The sequence below is a fragment of the Lupinus angustifolius genome, chromosome LG04, assembly GCF_001865875.1.
Source record: "Lupinus angustifolius cultivar Tanjil chromosome LG04, LupAngTanjil_v1.0, whole genome shotgun sequence".
In the NCBI taxonomy this organism is placed as follows: Eukaryota; Viridiplantae; Streptophyta; class Magnoliopsida; order Fabales; family Fabaceae; genus Lupinus; species Lupinus angustifolius.
In genome coordinates, this window is record NC_032012.1 from 22,591,724 (window position 1) to 22,613,592 (window position 21,869).

Below are 21,869 nucleotides of genomic sequence, written 5' to 3' on the forward strand. Positions count from 1 at the left end.
AAAAAAAGTCTTAAGATAGGATAAATTAAATAAATAATTGAGCAGAAATAATACATATTTTTTAACCAAAAACTTACCTACTAACAAATCAGTTTGAAAGTTCTTAGCAAGAATTTCACCAAAGTTTTTAAAATTATATTCAAATAGAGGAATATCAGGAAAGTCAATTTCCTTCAGAGTTGTTCCAGAACTAAACTGCATTCTATAGGCATGATCACACGCCTTAAATTGGAGATCATTGTGAATCACATTGAAATTGTGCATGACATACGTCTTATTTTCAACCAAATGTTCTCTCCATTGGATGAACTCATCCATCTTAACAGTGACTTGGATCTTATCTCCCTAAATTAATTAAAAGAATTGAACATTATTAAACTATCAAATATATTGAAAATAGATATGACATATTATTACCTTACAATCCATCAATATCATTTCAAGATGTCCTGGTTTGGGTGGAAGTTGCACATACCAAATTTCAGTAATTCTAACACCAATCTTCCACAAGTGTTTTGAATCATTCAAATCATTTATAAGCTCGAACGGGCGTGATATTGACATTAATACATCACATACTAAATAATAATAATAATAATAAAAAGGATAAACAACATTTCAGTAAAACATATAGGAGCATAAGTTATAGAAACAATGATATTGTAGTAATGTAAAAAATGTTAAGGTCATTTTTCCAGAGGTGAGCATATAAGTATGCTACCACATATTATACAGACCTTGTTATTATAGAAGACATATCTCTCTGCATAAGACTCAACTTTATCCATCACTAAGATATTCAAGAGTGTGATAATCAAATAGGAAACATATAAAATTACAATATGAAAGAAATAACAGTAAATTACATATATCAATACAATATAAAATTACATAGAAAATGTATCATTAAAGATGTCTATTAAACATATGATTTTAACATCCATTACAAACATCCATTACAAATAGAGAGTCACGTACATTCAAATATTACAATGAATATTCTAATTGTTATGAGTACTTAGTTCAAAAATTATAATTTGAAAAAATGAACATCAAGGTACCATGACATGCAGAAAGTCAACTTTATAACTTATATACCCCTAATGAGACATTAACATGGAAGGACTGAACGTAATCACTAAAAAAAAAAGCTTTAAAAGTTAATGTCATATAACAACAATAGAAAGAGACCCATACATATTAGAAACAACAAAAAATGTAAACAAAAAATATTAGCCTCATTAATGTCATATAACAACAATAGAAAGAGACCCATACATATTAGAAACAACAAAAAATGTAAACTTTGACTCACAAATAGAGAGTTACATACATTCAAATATTGCAGTGAATTTGGTAATGGCAGAATATTATAATTGTTATGAGTACTTAGTTCAAAAATTATAATTTGAAAAAATGAACATCAAGGTTCCATGGACATGCAGAGAGTCAACTTCATAACTTATATACCGTAATGAGACATTAACATGGAAGGACTGAACGTAATCACTATAAAACAAAGTTTAAAAGTTAATGTCATATAACAGCAACAAAAGGAGACTCATACATATTATAAACAAACAAAAAATGTAAACAAAAAATATTAGACGCATGCATAAGCTAAAGAAATCCTTATATACATATTAGAAACAACAAAAAATGTAAACAAAAAATATTAGACCCATACATAAGCTAAAAAGTCCTTAGATACATATTAGAAACAACAAAAAATGTAAACTTTGACTCCCAAATAGAGAGTTACTTACATTCAAATATTACCGTGAATATTATAATTGTTATGAGTACTTAGTTCAAAAATTATAATTTTAAAAAAATGAACATCAAGGTACCATGGACATGCAGAGAGTCAACTTCATAACTTATATACTCTAATGAGAGATTAACATGGAAGGACTGAACGTAATCACTAAAAAACAAAGTTTAAAAGTTAATGTCATATAACAACAACAGAAGGAGACCCATACATATTAGAAACAACAACAAAAATGTAAACAAAAAATATTAGACCCATACATAAGCTAAAGAAGTCCTTAGATACATATTAGAAATAACAAAAAATGTAAACTTTGACTCCTAAACAGAGAGTTACATACATTCAAATATTAATGTGAAATAAATTTTCAGTGATGAACAATGAAAGGTTTGTGAACCATAGTTCCGTTCACAGTGATGAACAATGTTAACAGAAAAAATGAACCATTGACGTTTTCAACAATAAGAACTAAAGGTGAAAACTTTGAACTAAATAGCTTAGGCTATCATCGGTAACAAAAATGGCTTTGAACTCTCTTATTCTCAGATCTGTAAATTTTTTGAATGGAAACCCATTTATCATCTTCAAAATGCGACATTTTTAAGAAATAAATTTTCAGTGATGAACAATAAAAGGTTTGCGAACCATAGTTCATTTCACAGTGATGAGCATTATTAAGAGAAAAAATGAACCATTGACGTTTTCAACAATGCGAACTAAAGGTGAAAACTTTGAACTAAATAGCTTAGGCTATCATCGGTAACAAAAATGGCTTTGAACTCTCTTATTCTCAGATCTTTAAAAAATTTGAATGGAAACACATTTATCATTTTCAAAATGCGACATTTTTAAGAAATAAATTTTCATTGATAAACAATAAAAGGTTTGTGAACCATAGTTCACAGTGAAAACTAAATGTGAAAAATTTGAACTAAATAGCTTAGGCTATCATCGGTAACAAAAATGGTTTTAAACTCTCTTATTCTCTGTAAAAATTTTGAATGAAAACTCATTTATCATCTTCAAAATGTAACATTTTTAAGAAATAAATTTTCAGTTATGAAGCTTAAGTTACCTTAAGCAGATGAAGAAGGCTGAAATAGCTTACTTAGTGGAGGAGAATAAGAAATGAAGAGGTGAAATAATGAGGTGAAATGAAGAGGTGAAATGATGAGGTGAAAAGAAGAGGTGAAATGATGAGGTGAAATGAAGAGGTGAAATGATGAGGTTAAAAGAAGTGGAGTACACGTATGAAGTGGAGTACACGTGTTTGAAGATGTGAAATGAAGAGGTGAATGAGGAAGAAATAAAGTGGAGTACATCTGATATATGCATAGAGAAATAATGACACTGATACAATGAAATGACAAATGTGTTTTTTTTGAATTTTTTATTAAAGTTTTTTACATTTTTACCCTCTTATAGTCCAAGTGTCAGTCTTTGAAGAAGGTTTTTTTGTAATACCATAAGCCCTTTCAATTCTTAAAGAGATAGTAGATAGAATCAAGCTCTCCTGTAAAGTTAGTTTTTAGATATTCAATATAAATTTATTTCAAATTAGTCTCTCTCTCTTCTTTTCCATTTCTCTCTATGTGGTTACTCTTTCATGTTGCATATACTTTTTTACGGGTAAAAAGTTCCAAGCGAGATAAGTTAGGTTTTGTTATTGTGTGGAAATCACGTACCTAATCAATTTTAAGCATGGTTTGTTATTGATTATTGACACTACTAAGATGGAATGATAGTAAATTTACTCCATGTGAAAAAGTTAGTGTCCAAAGAATTGAATATCATCCATATATTTATTTGGGTTTAGCTAAAACCAAAATAATTATTTTTTAGTGTTTTATTGTGATTCATGTTTTGAAGCATAACCCTCTTTCGTAGATCACATCTTATTGTAATATAAAGTTATTTAAATTATATTATTGTTCTTTCCTGTTGAGAGTGAATGGTCGGAAATTGAGGACGGATGATCGGAAGCTGATAATGGATGTTCGGGAAAATGTAGGAGAGCAGGAGACTTGGTCAGATGATCGTCTGAACCCGTCGGAGTAGGTACCTGAAAAGGTTCTCCGACGATCAAGTCAGTAGAATATTATAGAGAGAGAATGAGAGTAAATAAGAGAGATGTTAAAGCAATAAGTGTATCAATAAAAGAGAGGAATGTAATTATACTCCTTGTGTGGTCTCTTCTATTTATAGAGCTTAGGAAGTGCTGAGATGACATCTCGTCATTGGCCAGCACCTAACAGGTACAAGAGACGTACTCTGGTCGTCCTTAGTTGGCCTGCGGATCTGTCCTTGTTGATTTGTCGGGGGCAGGTAGAATATTAAGGCGGCGCGACAGGTGGTCTGTGGTCTGACATTGATGGTGAGTCCTCGAAGCATTAAATGGTATGTCAAATGTGCATTAAATGACATGCCTGAAGTGCATTAAATAACGTGTTAGAGACCTTAATGTCGCCTCAGGGGCATTTAATGCCTCTGCCACGGGGGGACCCATCTAAGGCGAACGATAGGGACATGCGGAGTACTACGCGGGATACTCGAGGGGAAGGGAATAGCCCGAGGATGCCGCCAGTGAATATTCTTTCAAGGTTGATAGTCCGGGTATGACCGGGCTGGAACAATTGCCCCCAATCTATTAAATCAGTCAGAGGTGACCGGGTTAGCAGACTCTTTGGGGTTGACAGCCCGGGTATGACCGGGCTGGAACAGTTGCCCCCAGTCTATTAAGTCGGTCATAAGTGACCAGGTTAGCAGATTCTTTGGGGTCAGAGGCGACTAGGCAAGTAGACTTGGATCATTCCGATTTGGCGTAACGGAATAGGGGTAGGGTTTGAAGGTAGGTATAAGGGTAGGTCATGATGGCTAAGAGTTTTTATTGGACACATGGGGGAATGCTTGGCGTTTCGTTCTGAGACTATAACGTCGGAGCGAAGCGTCGGTTCGTTTCAGTTCTGTTGTGTGGGTTTCTGTGTCACTTTTTTGAATTTTTTATTAAAGTTTTTTACATTTTTACCCTCTTATAGTCCAAGTGTCAGTCTTTGAAGAAGGTTTTTTTGTAATACCATAAGCCCTTTCAATTCTTAAAGAGATAGTAGATAGAATCAAGCTCTCCTGTAAAGTTAGTTTTTAGATATTCAATATAAATTTATTTCAAATTAGTCTCTCTCTCTTCTTTTCCATTTCTCTCTATGTGGTTACTCTTTCATGTTGCATATACTTTTTTACGGGTAAAAAGTTCCAAGCGAGATAAGTTAGGTTTTGTTATTGTGTGGAAATCACGTACCTAATCAATTTTAAGCATGGTTTGTTATTGATTATTGACACTACTAAGATGGAATGATAGTAAATTTACTCCATGTGAAAAAGTTAGTGTCCAAAGAATTGAATATCATCCATATATTTATTTGGGTTTAGCTAAAACCAAAATAATTATTTTTTAGTGTTTTATTGTGATTCATGTTTTGAAGCATAACCCTCTTTCGTAGATCACATCTTATTGTAATATAAAGTTATTTAAATTATATTATTGTTCTTTCCTGTTGAGAGTGAATGGTCGGAAATTGAGGACGGATGATCGGAAGCTGATAATGGATGTTCGGGAAAATGTAGGAGAGCAGGAGACTTGGTCAGATGATCGTCTGAACCCGTCGGAGTAGGTACCTGAAAAGGTTCTCCGACGATCAAGTCAGTAGAATATTATAGAGAGAGAATGAGAGTAAATAAGAGAGATGTTAAAGCAATAAGTGTATCAATAAAAGAGAGGAATGTAATTATACTCCTTGTGTGGTCTCTTCTATTTATAGAGCTTAGGAAGTGCTGAGATGACATCTCGTCATTGGCCAGCACCTAACAGGTACAAGAGACGTACTCTGGTCGTCCTTAGTTGGCCTGCGGATCTGTCCTTGTTGATTTGTCGGGGGCAGGTAGAATATTAAGGCGGCGCGACAGGTGGTCTGTGGTCTGACATTGATGGTGAGTCCTCGAAGCATTAAATGGTATGTCAAATGTGCATTAAATGACATGCCTGAAGTGCATTAAATAACGTGTTAGAGACCTTAATGTCGCCTCAGGGGCATTTAATGCCTCTGCCACGGGGGGACCCATCTAAGGCGAACGATAGGGACATGCGGAGTACTACGCGGGATACTCGAGGGGAAGGGAATAGCCCGAGGATGCCGCCAGTGAATATTCTTTCAAGGTTGATAGTCCGGGTATGACCGGGCTGGAACAATTGCCCCCAATCTATTAAATCAGTCAGAGGTGACCGGGTTAGCAGACTCTTTGGGGTTGACAGCCCGGGTATGACCGGGCTGGAACAGTTGCCCCCAGTCTATTAAGTCGGTCATAAGTGACCAGGTTAGCAGATTCTTTGGGGTCAGAGGCGACTAGGCAAGTAGACTTGGATCATTCCGATTTGGCGTAACGGAATAGGGGTAGGGTTTGAAGGTAGGTATAAGGGTAGGTCATGATGGCTAAGAGTTTTTATTGGACACATGGGGGAATGCTTGGCGTTTCGTTCTGAGACTATAACGTCGGAGCGAAGCGTCGGTTCGTTTCAGTTCTGTTGTGTGGGTTTCTGTGTCACCGTTGGATTGTCCTCGAGTGATTTTGAACGGGTGGATGCACATTTTGGGTTGGGCCTCTGGGGAGGCTTGGCCTTGGGTCTCTTCCTATAAATAAGGGTTCCTTCCTCCATTCTTCTTCACTTTGCTTTCTGAAAAATTGTCTCTTGCCGAGTATACGCCCTGTTTGAATCTGATCTTCAATTTTCTTCGAGAGTCTCCTACTTCCATTAACTCGGTAACTCCTCTTTCTCGTTTTCTTTTTTAATAACATTTCAGGCAATTATGGTGTCGTTAGGTGGGGATTCAAGCCCTGGTGAGGTGGAGATCTTATCCAGACCTCCACCCATTTTTACTAACACAACTCGCCACCACTGCCTACGAGCGCACCACGTTGTTGCCTCGGGTGGTAGTCGCCCCTCTTGGAGGCGATCTATCCAGCTGTTCTTGTCAGCCTTGCTACATGATTTGAGGGAGAAAAAGGTCGGGCATGGGGCCGCCTTGATTGACCGGGCGACTTTCTCAGAGAAGTGGCGTCCGATATTGGATAATATGTCTAGTTTGGATTCTGACACTTCTTCTGATGGCATGTCTACTATGGGGCGGAATTTTTCTGATCGGGCTAATCAGTTCACTATCCTGGGGGACATGGCGAGTAGTGAATGCCGCTATTGGTGGGTCGACCAAGAGGTTAGGGGAACTCCATCTTATTTCCCACCAGATGTTCATCCGACAGTAGAGGTGTTGACACAGCCAGCTAATGATATCCAGTGGTACGCCCCCACTGTTCAGAAGCAAGTATGTCAAGACATTTTGTTTGAAATCAAGACTAGGTGGAGCTTTTACATGTACAAGCAGGTATGCCGACGGATATGGGTGAAAATCCCCTTTGAGGGATGGTATACTAAAGTGCTGCAACACCTTCAAGTGGCCCCTTCTCAATTGTATCCCAACTCATGGGGCTTTATTCGGGCTTTTAAGCTCTTTTGTGAGGTTATGGAAAGACCTTGCATGCTCCGATTATTCTTCTAGATGTTCCGGGTGACGCATAGTTCAAACAAGGATGAGGCTCAGGTCGGGCGTCATGGGTGGACGTCCCTTCAATCCTAGAATGGACGGGCTTTATTCATTCCCTTTAAAGGTTCTGTGAAAAACTGGAAGGGCGGTTTTTTTCGTGTTGAAGCTAGGGGGACCCACCATACCTGGGCATATGGCCTTGCTAACGTTCCTATTTTTCCCTTCTCGTGGAATGGGGGAATCCATCAGAAGCCGACCAAGTACTTTGGCTTCTCCTATGATCAGTTGGATAATCTGGAGAGGAGGATGGCGGACGAGATATTGGTTTGGGTTGGGGAGGGTCGTTCAATCCTCTACTACAAACTGGTCCAGGGCGACCAAGTCTTCGAGGAGGCAATCGTTATGCGTCCGATCATCTGTTTATTGTTTTTGTTTGTTGACATTTATCTGACCTTTTTTGTTTGTTTCTTTTAGTAGCGACCATGTGGGACCAAGCAGACCGGAGCAAGCTTCTGAAATGGGCGGCTTCCAAAAGGAAGGACGCGGAAACTAGCAAGCGTCCCAGGTCGAGTATTCCTGCCCTGATTAAGGGTCATCCTTCTACACCTTAGAGGGAAGCTGCTCAGGCAAGTGGTTCGAAGGGGACCATTCTAGACCGGGCAACTTCTATTGCGGTGGTACCTCCTGAATTTGCCTTTGTCAATCGGTTGACCTAACCGAGGAGCTTGTCAACCCTCATGAAGTAGCCTCAGAGGAGGGTACACAACTGGGGAAGCAGAAATCAGGTAAGTCTTATGAGAAGGGCAAGTATGGCCCCATTCGCCTTAAGACTACCTACAACATTCCCAAGGTCGTTGAAGAGGGTTTAGTCAACCCGGGGGTGAAGGATGTGATGGATGGGGTACCTTTGGTGGACCTGCCGAGGAGGACCCGGGAGGTGGGGTTTATGGTGGCTTAAGTCACCAAATACCTTGAGGGTGAGGGGGTGCTTGCCACCCGGGTGAGGGAAAATGTTCTGGCCAATCTTCAAAAGCTGCATTCGGGTGAGCTTCACGAGTTGAAGGAGAAGCATGTCGAAGTGGTGAAGAACTTGGAAGTGCATAACCTCTCAGTCGCCGAGCAACTCTCAACGGTGTCTCTCCAGTTGAAGGATGCCCAAAGGCGGAGATGCTGGCCAAGATAGACATGGGGGCTACTAAACAGGAGGTGTAGTCTCTGGCTGATCGGCTCCATAGGGATGAAGACGAGAGACTTCAACTTTGGGGGGGGGCTAATGCCAGTTGGGATAATGCTTTCGCCCAGGTCGGCTTGGTTTATCCTAGTGCTGACTGGTCCTGGACCAGGATAGATGCTCGGGTTACCCCCAAGGGTGGGCTCTTCGTGGACGAAGATGAAGGCCATGTTGCCCTCCCAGTTCCGACCAGAGGTGGCGGAGGGGATTAAGTTTAGTTGTTTTTTGTTTCTGTATTTTGTAATTCCCTACTATCAATGAAGATCGATCGTTGATCATTTTATCTTAATGTATTTATTACGTCTTGTTGGTCGGAATAAGTGAACCAACCAATCAACCAATCAGATAACTAATCGCCTGGATAACCAATAACATATGGCCTACAACTTAACTAATGTTAGAGTGAGGGTTGATCAAATCTCATTTACATGCTCAGTTAACCATTTAATTCAAGTGAGAATGTTAGGATAATCATAAATATCGGTTACTCAATGAAGTTGTGTGGTTAACCCATGAACTGATATTTGACTTGAATGTTAACATGGTATATCCATTAAATAACAATTGTTCAGTTAAAATGTTGTTGAATCTGAATGAGAATGTTGAAAACTCATTAAGTAAGAATTATTCGGGTATTACTGTTTTTGAACTTGACTGAGAATGTTGAATACTCATTAAGTCTTGGAATACCCATGCCTCGTAAGGTTATGTCGTTGGCGACCAAGAGGACTTGGTCCTAGCTTGTTGGCGACCAAGAGGACTTGACCCTGGCTTGAGTTTATCGAGTGAACCGCCATAAGAGGGGGACTGGCCCACGCCTCTTAGGGGTGATTTGTTGGCGACCAAGAGGACTTGGTCTTGACTTGGGTTTATCGATTGAACCACCATCAGAGGGGGACTGGCCCATGCCTCTGAGGGGTGATTTGTTGGCGACCAAGAGGATTTGGTCCTAGCTTGGGTTTATCGAGTGAACTTTTGTCAGAAGGGGACTGGCCCACGCCTCTGTGGGGTGATTTGTTGGCGACTAAGAGGATCTGGAAATGACGTCTGAATAATACATCGTTAACATATAAGATGGATTTGGTTACATCATTTTGCTCAGTCATATAAATGTCTGGCAAAGGATTTACATTGTTAAGCGAAAAATTGTCGTAGATTTATCGCGTTCCAAGTACGGGGGATTGCTTTCCCTGTCAAGTCTTCGAGCTTGTAGGCCCATTTTCCGGTCTTGCTAGTTACTCAGTATGGTCCTTCCCAATTGGGTGCTAGTTTGCCTTTTTGTTTTTCCGACGTCAGCTCTCATGAGTACTAAACTTCCTGTTTCAAAGCCTCGTGGTACTATCGTTCTGTTTTATTTCTCGGTGGCTCTTCTTTTGACGGTGATTTCTCTGATTCTGGCTAGGTCTCTTTTCTCTTTGATCCAGTTCAAGTTGTGCCTTAAGATGGTCACCTTGGCTGCCTCATCAAAGTGTATAGTCCGTCAAGTGGATTCACCGATTTCCACTAGGATCATAGTCTCGGACCCGTAAGTAAGGTTGAAAGGAGATTCCCCGATGGTGGAGTGAGGAGTTGTACGGTAAGCCCACAGAATATGATGTAATTATTCCGGTCAGGCGCCCTTGGCTTCTTGCAATCTTGTTTTTATCCCACAGAGGAGGACTTTGTTAACCGCTTATGCCTGACCATTTGTCCAGGGATGTTCAACTGAAGTGAAGTGTTGTTTGATGTGGAGACCTGACAACAGTTCTCTGAACTTCCGGTCAAAAAATTGAGTTATGTTGTTAATGACTATTACAGCAGGTATCCCAAACTTTGTTATGATATTCCTCCAAGTAAATTTCCGGATATTGGCCGCCATGATGTTGGACAAGGGTTCCACTTCAATCCACTTAGTGAAGTAGTCGACCGCCATTATCAGAAATTTGAGTTGTCTGGTTGCTGGCGGAAATGATCCCAAAATTTCTATACCCCATCTCCAAAATGGCCATGGGGTCATTGTCGTTGTTAGTTCTTCAAGGGGGCATTGTGGAGGTCAGCAAACAATTGACATGGTACACACTTCTTAGTGAATTTGGAGGCGTCTTTGTCCATGATCGGCCAATAATATTCGTCCCAGAGTATCTTCTTGGTGAGTGATGCAACACCGAGGTGATGACCGCAACTCGCTTCGTGGATTTCTTGGAGGACTTATCAGGCTCTATTGGGGCTGATGCATTTGAGCATGGGAGTAGAAAAGCCCCGACAATACAAACAACCTTGTACTATGGTGAACCATGAACTATACTTGAGGAATCTTTGTTTGTCCCTCTGATCTACTGGCAAGTCGTCGTTGGATAAATACCTGATGGTTGGGCTGGTCTAGTCGTCTAGGATCTGTGTTTGCTCGATGGTCATGACACTGGGCTACAGGATTATCCCTTGAACCACTAATCTTTTATTACTCGGGCTCTTCGTGCTTGCTAGTTTAGACAAAATGTGAGCCCAAATATTCTGCTCCCTTGGGACGTGTTGGATGGAGGTCATTTCGAACTTTCCCATCAATTCCTTAACCTTAGCCAGATATTTTTCGAGTAATACGTCATTTTTCTGATAGGCCCCCGTAATCTAAGAGAATGCGAGTAGGGAATCACTACAAATGGAGACTTTCTCCACTCCGATTTCTCTGGCCAACTGCAGACCGACAATGCATGCTTCATATTCTGCTTGATTATTTGAGGTGGGAAAGGTGAATGTCAGTGAGTGCTTGATGGTTATTCCCTGACCATTATCTAACAAAACCCCTGCTCCTTTACCCCGAGGGTTGGATGAACCGTCAACATATATGGTCCATATTTGCTCAGAACCACCTGGTTGTGTGGTCAATTCGGCATTGAAGTCAGACAGGACTTGACTTTTGATGGTCGTTCTGGGTTTGTACCATATATCAAATTGGGATAGTTCAATAGACCAGGAGATCATCTGCCCGACTAGCTCAGGCTTGTGTAAAATTTGGCGGATAGGTTGATTGGTTCTGACCACCACTGGATGAGATTGAAAATATTATTGCAGCCATCTTGTTGCCACCAAAAGGGTGTAGGCGACATTTTCTAACTTCTGATACCTGAGTTCTGGGCCTTGAAATGCCTTGTTGGTGAAGTATACTAAGTGTTGACTATCTTAGCTCTCCCATATTAGAGCGGTGACTATGGCCCTGTCTATTACTACCAAGTAGACATATAGTGTTTTAGCAGGTGCAGGCTTTGAAAGCACGGAGGGAGTAGCCAGGTAGTGTTTGAAAATTTGGAAAGCTGATTCACAATCCTCCAACTACGTAAAAGTATTGCTCTTTTTGATGAGCTAGAACAGTGGGAGGGAATGCTTGGCGGATGCTGGAAGGAATCTGCCCACGACCGCCAACCGCCCATTAAGTTGTTGAACTTCCTTAAGTGATCTTGGGTTGCGCATGTTTATGACTGCTTGGCATTTTGCAGGGTTGGCTTCAATACCCGGCTTGTTAACAGAAATCCTAAAAACTTGCCGGCTTCGACTCCGAATGTACACTTTTCTGGGTTGAGGCGCATATTAAACTTTTGCAGTCGGCCGAAGACGACATTTAGGATACTTGCATGATCTTCTGTTGGTAGACTCTTAGAGATCATATCTTCCATGTAGACTTCTATGTTCTTTCCAATCTGATCTCCGAAAAAGGTGTTCATCATTCTCTAGTATGTGGCCCTCACATTTTTCAAACTGAATGGCATGACCATATAACAGTAAGCCGCCATGGGTGTAATGAAGGCGGTCTTGTCTTGATCTGGGGGGTACATGAGAATCTGGTTATACCCTGAATAAGCATGCATAAATGACAGAAACTGATACCCGAAAGAATTGTCAACGAAATGATCGATGTTTGGGAGGGGGTATGGGTCTTTAGGGCATACTTTGTTCAAGTCTGTATAGTCCATAGACATCCGCCACTTCCCAAATGACTTTTTAACCAACATGACGTTTGATAACCAGGTGGTATATGTTATTTCTCGGATGAAGCCGACCTCTAGTAATTTTGAGATATTTTGAGTAACCTCAGCTGTTCTTTCGGCGCTCATCTTTCTTTTCTTCTAGGCCACTGACCTTGCTCCTGGATTTGTCGTGAAGCGGTGGCAGACAACTGAGGGGTATATTTCGGGCATATCCACAGCGGACTAGGCAAAAAGATCTTTGTTGGTCTTTATGCATTTGATCAGTTTTGACCTCTGAGCTTCGTCGAGAGTACAACCGATATACATGAGGTTTGATTTCAAGGGACCGAGTTGAAGGGAGGTTTTTTCTCCTTCTGGTTGAGGCCGTAGGTCTTCTATATCTGCTCTGGCATCTAACTCCACCAAGTGCACGCCCCGTTGTTTTTTCTTGGGGGGTGGTGCCTGTGTTGAAGTTTGATTTGGCCTAAGACTCATCTGTTAGCAACTTCTTGCACTATGTTGATCTCCCCTAACCGTACATACCCGGAGGTCGAATGAGAGAAACTTCATGCAGAGGTGTGGGGTAGAGACTATTGCTTCGAGATGGTTGAGCGTTGGTCGATCGAGTATGACATTGTAGGTCGAGACACAATCAATGACCAGGAACTTTGCTTGAATTGTTCGGGTCAGAGGTTGTTCTCCAACAGTCAGCCATATAGCAACATAGCCCCGGGGGTGATTCCTTGTCTAGTGAAACCGACAAGTTGTCCATTATACGACAACGTGTCTCTGTCTTTGAGTTCCATTTTTGTGAACAGGTCTTGAAACATGATGTCCGTTGAACTGTCTTGGTCAACAAACAAACGTCCCACATTTTTATTATTCATTTTGGCGGTGACGACGAGGGGATCGTCATGACCGCGGATGACGCCTTCATAGTCACAGTCGTCGAAGGAAATCGGGGATGCTGCCTGTTAGCCCTACGACTGGTGGGGTTCCAGACAGTTGAATACACCAATTTATGTTTAGTACAAGTTACACTTTCTTATCATCAATGCCAGACTCATTAATGATGGTGGTTCAAAGAGAGCACAATGATTAGGCATGACGAGTCCAACAAAATGAGAGTATTGGTTTTGCTGAGAGGAATGGTTAGAAGAGTGGATATAGGTTAGAGATAGGTGATAAGGATAAGATAAGAATTATGAAGTTTAGAAAAGGGAAATGAAAAATGACCCCTATACCAGGAAAAATACATAACTTAGATTTGCATCATTTACTAAAATTATTCTATCTCTATCTCAAACCACTCATGTGTGGCCAAATATATAATAGTAAATTTAAAAATTAGCTTAATTTTTATTTAATACATATATATCATACTCTTATTAGTGATATTTGGTTGAGTAAAAGAGAATGATTAGAAGATCCAAATATGAAGCGGAGACCTTGTGTTATAAATTTCTAGTCCATTTTATAAGTAAATTTAACTAATTTCACAAATATTAAGGAAATCAATTAAAAACCAATTAATTGCTTTGATTTAATAAAAAACATTCAAATAACAATCATTACTCATCATGTGGTATATGAGAAATTATTTCAATTAAAATGGAATTGAAAATATGTAAATAGACTTAATTAAATTTGGTTCTATTTGTAACAATGCACAGAGAATAAGTTATATTGAGAATAATCTTAAACAAGCTTTAAACAAGACCAAAGAACCAATGCTACAGTGAAGACATTTGTTCTTTTTTTTTAACTAGAGTGGAAGAAAATCTTCTGTAGCCAATCTGAAAAATAATTACGCACATATATACAAAATTTGAACATGTGGAACCACTCTCATTGGGATAAGAATACTGGTGGCTTACCACATAGGATAGCAAAAGTGATCATACAAGAATAACCTCCTCCCCTAACCAGCAACACCAAGAAACTTGCAATTACTTCTAAGAAATCCCACTGGTTATGGTTCCACCTCCAGCCACCAGAAAGAAAAGTTGTTTAAACAATGATGTGAAAATCTTCGGGTCAAATGCGGGTTCATGGTTAGGACTTAGGAGGTTTGTCTTCACGCATACTTTCATCGTCCTTCATGAAGATCTTCAGAGAAAACCGCCGTCCTAGAAATGTTGTCATAGTCAAAGCCACTCAGACCAGAGTAAGGACCGGAAGAAAACATAGAAGATGTCCCATCAGACTCATAAGTAGTAGAAGACTGTCTCAGGTTCGGTCGCGTGTTGGATGAGGGCACAATGGAATCGTGATATTCTGTGACACGCTGCACCATTTTAAGAGACTGTACCACTTCACCCATTGTGGGTCGTTGGCCTGCTTCAGGAGCAACACAGGCTGCAGCAATAGTGCAAACTCTGACAAAATCCTCCTTTGGATATCTTCCCTCGAGCCTTGGATCAGAAAGCTCTTCCAGCCGCTCCTTAATTCTAAGAATTGGCCTTGCCTGAAAGGATTAACTTAGCATAAGTTACTGTCCATCGGATGTAGAAACAGAAAGAAACAATAAACAAAAACCATTTGAACTAAACCAGAATAACGAGGGATATTGTTCGAAGATACGGAACTAACCCAAGTAACAAGGTTCTCTTGTCCAGATGGCTGTGACATATCCACGGGTTTCCTTCCGGTCAAAAGTTCCAGCAAGACAACCCCATAGCTATAAACATCACTTTTAACAAGTAGGTGTCCAGTCATGGCATACTCAGGAGCTACATACCTACATAACAGTTGCAATTCCATCTCAAGTCTAAAATGGAAATTACACATATAAGAAAGAATCATAATGACAGTTACCCAAATGTGCCCATGACACGAGTAGACAGGTAATTAGCTCTGCCTTCAGGTGCCTTTTTAGCAAGACCAAAATCTGCAACTTTAGCATGAAAGTTGTTCTCAAGCAATATGTTGGATGCCTTAAAATCTCTGTGTATAACACAAGGCTGCGAATCTTCATGAAGGTATGCAAGTCCTCTTGCAGCATCAAGCGCAATCTTCATTCTGGTGTCCCAATCCAAAGGACAATTTATTCCCAAGGGACCTGGGGTAAATCAGAGACAATTTAATTTCAATTAAAGCATAATTAAACCAGCTTTAAAACAACTAAAAATAGAAGCAAAACGTTAAGAGGTCACAATTAAAAAGTCGAACTCATGATTTAACAAATTACATTACCATGAAGCCAGGCCTCCAAACTTCCATTTGAGACAAGCTCATAACAAAGTAGGTTTTGTGATGCATCATGATTACTATAGTACCCGACCAGTTTTACAAGGTTACGATGATGCAATCGGCTAAGCATCTCAACCTCAACCAAAAACTCTTTGTCACCTTGTTGCCCTCCACTAGTAAGCCTCTTGATTGCAACAGCAGTCCCATCATTCAAGACACCTTTAAAAACTCTACCAAAACCTCCTTCTCCAAGTACGCTTGCTGGTTCGAAATTCTTAGTTGCTTCTTTAAGTTCTTCATAAGCAATAAAGCGTGTGCTGGATGGATGAGGAATAGCTCTGACAGCTGCAACTGGACTTTCCACCCTTGGCTTTTCTGTAGAAGGTAGAATAAATATTAGTAGCAGGCCCATAATACAAAATAAAGATCAGCTTTTTTAAACTAATAATAATAATGCTTCGGCAGATAAGAGCACCATAAATTTATATTTTCCTTTCCATAAGGGCTCACCAATGGCTGGCATGTGATTCCTTCATATATATTGAATAATACAATGTGACTCATGTGCATTTCTAACTTTTAATTTCTGAGGATCCAAATTTAGCTGAGTTGAAATCTAAAGCAGAATTAAGTTTCTCAACAAGGTTAAAAGTGTGTTTGCTATTATCCCCCAAACAGACTCATGACTAAGTGAAAACTCACAGCCAATACGCCAGGTTGAAGGAACAATTTTCAACCAGGGCTCAACAATATCAATTCTCTACTCCTGATTCAGTATATTATGATTTAAATTAAAGCAAGTTTCATGTGAATTGATCACATTTTACATGACATTGTTACCCGGTCATATTTAATTCCACTACAATAAAAAAATTCTTGAGTAACCTATAAACCACTCTATAAATACTTGTGCTAAACAAATGCAATTAATTTTCTCTTTTATCTCCCCATTTTCTCTGTGCCATGGAGTAGCTTTTCCTGGAAATGATCCCAACTTGGCTACAATTGGTTATAATACCTACTGCCTTCAATATCCAAATCACAAGAAGGAGACCAAACATAATCCATAGAGGTTTTCACTTTTCACCTCTAGTAGGTTGTTAACTCATTAGAGGAATGAAAAACAAAATAAAAATAAAAGGAGATGGAACCACAAATACTTACCAGTTTCTGTGGGGGTTTTGTTTGTTTTTGGCCTCCATGTGCATAAACAAAGTATAAGTACACATGTGACGGAAATCAAGAGTATGGCAATAACAATTCCAAGAATAAGAAGCAAATCTGAATGCCTTCCCCTGTCTGAAGTTCTTGATGTTGTAGCTGTGGGTGAATGATACACAGGAGTTTTAGGTGACGCATCAACAGTAGGAGCTGCATAAGCATACAAGGATATCTTATTATACATAAATGCATTGATATTCATTCTTAACCCTTCCATCAGCCCCACAAAAAAGACCACTTGTTTGATATTTTTCTTCCAAATGGTTGGCCTCAGTAACCACAGAAAAATATCTGGCACTATAAAAGATATATAAAAGATTGTGTCCCTCGTCTAGAGCTTGGAGAGACCACAGAAACTAAGAGCATTAGACAACATTACACAGAATGTAACTGTTCAAATGTGTTATACAGTAATGTGGCAACAAGGAAGATTAGTCCAAAGGTTTCAACTTTCGAAGTATTTGAAATAATGAAACAATGTTAAATCACAAACAGGCTGAACACTTAAAATTTATAAATGTTGTGAAAGATGATAAATCATTAGCAATATGATTTGGTTGCTGGTAACATACAAAATGAAAAAATAAATAATTTAAATATAACAGCTATCAGAAGTCATGAGTAAGCAACCCACTGCATAGCATCAGCTTATCTTTCTTTTTCTTTCCTTGCCAGTTAGCAGCAAAAATGAAGTAAAAACTAATATTACTGGGAAATTTAAATGCATTAAAACAATGGAGGAGAAGTTGTTAAAACAGTAGGATTTACATTACAGTTACCAAGGTTTCACTACTGATAAACATTAACAGTACATTTTGTGTACACTAATCATCTCACAAAAAAATTCATCTCACTAATAGTTTTAATTATCAAGCAGACCGAAACATCTTGGTCTGACATTGACGTATTTCAGAAGTTAATTGTCTGGATTTACCTTGAGAAGGAGGTGGAGGTTGAAACCAGGTTATATTGAGAAGTCTGAAGTCACCCACTAAGCTATGGTCTAGTTTAACCTTGTGCTGTAGAAGCGAAGAGTTTATTCTTGATGCTTCATCAGCAGAGAAACTGATCCCTTTATGTGGAGTAATATCCATCGATATATTCAATGTTGATATGGTGGGCAAATAAAAGTTGACGATTTGAACTTGGCTAGTTTTGAGCCCAAGCTGGGTGGAAAATTCATCAAGAAAAATACCCCAGTTAGGGTCTTGAGAGACGTTCAAAAGAAGAATGTCTAGTTTTATGGGATAAGCACAGTGGCATCCCTTACTCCCTCGTTTCAAAACCATGTCTTGTTTACAACAATCTGCAAGAGAAAATAATAATCAACTATGTGAAGTATCACTTCAGGTTCCAAAGCTCAAAAGAATCATAAAAGAGAATGCAACTAATAGAATACTTGGACCTATCTCCACCCCAAAAGCTAGCTCATAGGGGGAGGGTTGCCCAATGCCCAAGCCAATCTAAACTGTTCAGACTTCCAACAATTTTCAAGACTGGCATTCTACGAGTAGCCCAACATCGTACTTACTAATTAGCTTCGATACCATTTAAGAATAGTCAAGCTTAACTCCACCGAAAAGCTAGCTCATTGTGGAATGGTTTCCAAGTCATTATAATTTATAACAGTTCAGTAGTTTCATACTTACCCTTTCATGAGAGCTTAACAATTATCAGGATAAATCATAACAGTTTGGCCCCTAAGATTGAACACACCAATCATTTTGGTCTCCGACATCATAAAAACATCAACTTTAGTCTCTTAGCACACTCAGTCACATTAGTTAGAGACCAATTTGATGTTAGGCACCAAACTAATTGACAAGGTGCAAAGTGAGAGACTAAAGCTATGTTTGAGAGCTATAAGGGAAAGGGAAGGGGGAGATCGAATGGCTAGAAAGGGGAAGGGGAAGGAAGTTTGAGAGTATGAAATTTAGATGAATAATAATGTTGAGAATATTTTTTTATTTTTCCTTTATATAATTTCATTGAAATATTTAGTTATTTTTAGATTTTTGTCTCCAAAAAAACTCAAATTAACGGAAATATAAAACTAGACATTTTCTCCTTCATCCAACTCTCAAATGGGAGGCTTTCTAAAGTATCCATTCCCTTCCCCTCTACAATCACAAACCAAAACAAAGCATAAATTGCCCATTTTAGTAATGTCAATGACCAAATTGATGATTTTTTTTACTCCAAATAAGATTCATAAGATAAAAAGATGCAATTATGACTTACTTGAAACATAAGGAGACAATGGAAGGCGTGGCAAAGGAGAAGGAACTTCAACATCAACTGAACGAAGAGGAGCAATACTATGAAAACCAGAAATTGGAGGCTGTATTTCACTTCTTTTGTTTAATGGTATAGTTGATGAAGCTTCTAGTGTTTTATCATATACATTACCACATTCAACCATGCAACATAATAATGGTAATAATATAACCAATCTCATTGTAACCAAACACTGAACCTTTTTCAACACACCTGCATTATTATCATTTGTAATAAAATGTCAATAAAAACAAAGCTATTAATGAGTTTGAATAAAGAAGAAACAAATCATTACCTATTAATGGCTCAGATCTATAGAATTGTGATGAAATCAACGGCGAGAAGAGGAGCTGGAAATGGAAGCTGAGAGAAAGTGAAGGTGAACATGAGTGAGTGGAATCGGTAACCGGTTAGCACTTATTTTGGTACTGTGGCTATGACAGAAGAGAAGCTTTGTCTGAATATTATTTAATTTAAAAAGGGAATAAAAGAAACAAATGAGGATGGTGGAAATGATATTAATGGGGTTGTATGCGTTTGTTTTGGGAGCTTTAATTTTGTGGGTCCAGAAGGTGCGGCATTAACGGGTATATATGGAAAAAGTTAACGGTAAGGGCGTAAGCGACAGGCATCTTTCCCAAGACAGGAACAAACGTGGCTGATTGCATTTTTCTACTCTTGCTGCCGTCGGTGCAATCATGTAGCCAGCTACATCTACTGTCCAAACAAATGTTAACATGCATCTTTTGGACAAAACATCTTATTTAAGATAATTTATCTTCTTAACTTTACGTTGGGTTAATTTGGGAGTTGGAGTTCGAAGGGCAATGAAGGAAAAAAGAAGGCTTCAGAGTCATCTCACAAGTGTATTTCGGGGCTCCCAAACCTTTATTTTCACTCATTTCATTTCCAAAATTTAACTCCCAAACTAATCATTAGTGTTCATAGGTCTTATTTTTATTTCATCAAGAAATTTTCATTTTTAAAATATACTATAAAATAAAAAAGAAGACATGTTTCAAATACTGAATTGATTTAAGAAAATAAATAATATCATATTATGAAAATATATTTTATTCTTATTAATGTAATGTGTTGTCTCATAAAGATGTGTCGTTTTATGTGTTACCGTTTGTGATACGTTAAGAAGATATATTTAAGTTAAAAATTTAATAATTAAATATTTTTCTGATCACTATAAACAATAACATATAGAGTAATACATTAGCTAAAATTATTTTTGAAAGGAATGTTATTAAGACTTGAAAGTCCCTTGAATGAGATTGTTTAAATAATATAAAGGAGAAAATTGATCGTTTTAAAAATAAGTCAACATTTTTTTGTGTAAAATGGTAATTTTCAAGACAAAAGTTTCATTTTCTCCTTAGTGGATAATATGAAGTACACAATAGATGGTGTGTAGAGTTTTTTAGTGTTGCTTGAAAATTGTCTTAGTTCTACGGAGTAATTTCTTATGGATGAGGAGTCCTCTAATTAGAGGGGAGGAGGAGAGGAATATTCATTTTATATGTTATTAGCTTGACTGACCAAATGATTTTGTCACGTCTCCTTCAAAAATGTAGAAGTTGATTTCCTATATAAAGCAATTCTAACATGTCTATACTTTGTGTGTAGCTGACTTATAGCCCATGTTAAGTTATGTTGTCCTATTATAGATATATTTTGTTATTTGTTAAAATGTACCATAGCGTGTAGCAGTGTTGTTCAAACTGCTTCATGTCAACCGGTAAACTGATATGGTACAATAATTATATCGATCATGCAATCATACCAGTCAAAATTGATTAAAAGCGGTCAAAATTGGTCATACCGGTCGGTTTTCAATTGAACTGTACCAATCATACCGCCCGATTTTTATTTAAAATTATCTTTTTAATCAAAATAAAAAAAATATTGGTTGTTTATTGAATTTTCAACATTAATGTTAATATATTATATGTATAACTGATTTCACCAATATGCAGTTTAATTAGTGAACCACCGGTTGAACAGCTATTTTAATGCCCTGACTAATTTGATGACCGATTCGGTATTAATAACACTTGCGTGTAGATAGCATGAGGGTGGTGACAAAAGTCTACTTTGTTCATGTAGTGTGATGGTCATGTGCAGGTAGTACATCATAGGAGTATCAGAGGTTGTCCTTGTGCTATCTTTGTTGTTTCTATTCGGTCAATATTGTATTTTCTTAAACTATTTAGTTGTTCGATCAAGACACGAGAATGTTCAAATCAGACTCATTTTGCTCGTTCTTATACGGGTCATTGTCACACTTGTCCAACCATAACATATACTTTAAAAATAGGGTGGGACATATTCAAAAAATCTTCCTTTGAGAAAACTTTAACATGTCACATAAAACTTATATGAAAGAAGTTAAATTGGGGCTTATATGAATGAAGTTAAATAGTCATACATGGAAAGATAAACTATTAATATAATTGTGATTGAAATGATTGTCAATGCCAAAAGAAGTCATTAATTACATAAATCGTTAATGAAAGAAAAAACATTAGTAAAATGGATGTCGATAGAAGTCGAACACAATGGTAAAATGACCAATGAAAATCATCCTTGATGGAAAAAGTTACTACCAACTTAATTAAAAAAATGTGAAAAAAAGA

At 38.2% G+C, this 21,869-nt stretch overlaps 1 protein-coding gene across 2 annotated transcripts; it reads right to left on the reverse strand.

The window, feature by feature from the left end:
* Positions 14,269-19,629, reverse strand: LOC109346275 (probable serine/threonine-protein kinase PBL26). Of its 2 annotated transcripts, none has more exons than XM_019585747.1 (9): positions 19,520-19,629; positions 19,189-19,437; positions 17,882-18,253; positions 16,891-17,097; positions 15,730-16,101; positions 15,352-15,595; positions 15,127-15,274; positions 14,619-15,001; positions 14,269-14,580 (listed from the first exon to the last, which is right to left on the reverse strand). In XM_019585747.1, exons 2-8 carry the CDS (start codon positions 19,403-19,405, stop codon positions 14,624-14,626), a joined length of 1,938 nt encoding a protein of 645 aa, XP_019441292.1. In that variant the 5' UTR covers positions 19,406-19,437; positions 19,520-19,629; the 3' UTR covers positions 14,269-14,580; positions 14,619-14,623. The 2 variants fall into 2 exon arrangements, with proteins under 2 accessions (XP_019441292.1, XP_019441291.1); XM_019585746.1 differs by having other exon boundaries at positions 14,269-15,001; positions 19,520-19,553; positions 19,592-19,628.

Bases quoted from the DNA above. Each gene is read 5' to 3' on its own strand.
- LOC109346275 (XM_019585747.1), bottom strand. From the start codon at position 19,405: ATGAGATTGGTTATATTATTACCATTATTATGTTGCATGGTTGAATGT. The intron at 17,098-17,881 runs GTAAATCCAGAC...ATGCTTATGCAG, and splicing joins ACCTCCACCTCCTTCTCAAG to CTCCTACTGTTGATGCGTCA. The intron at 15,596-15,729 runs GTAATGTAATTT...GATTTACCCCAG, and splicing joins TTTGGAGGCCTGGCTTCATG to GTCCCTTGGGAATAAATTGT.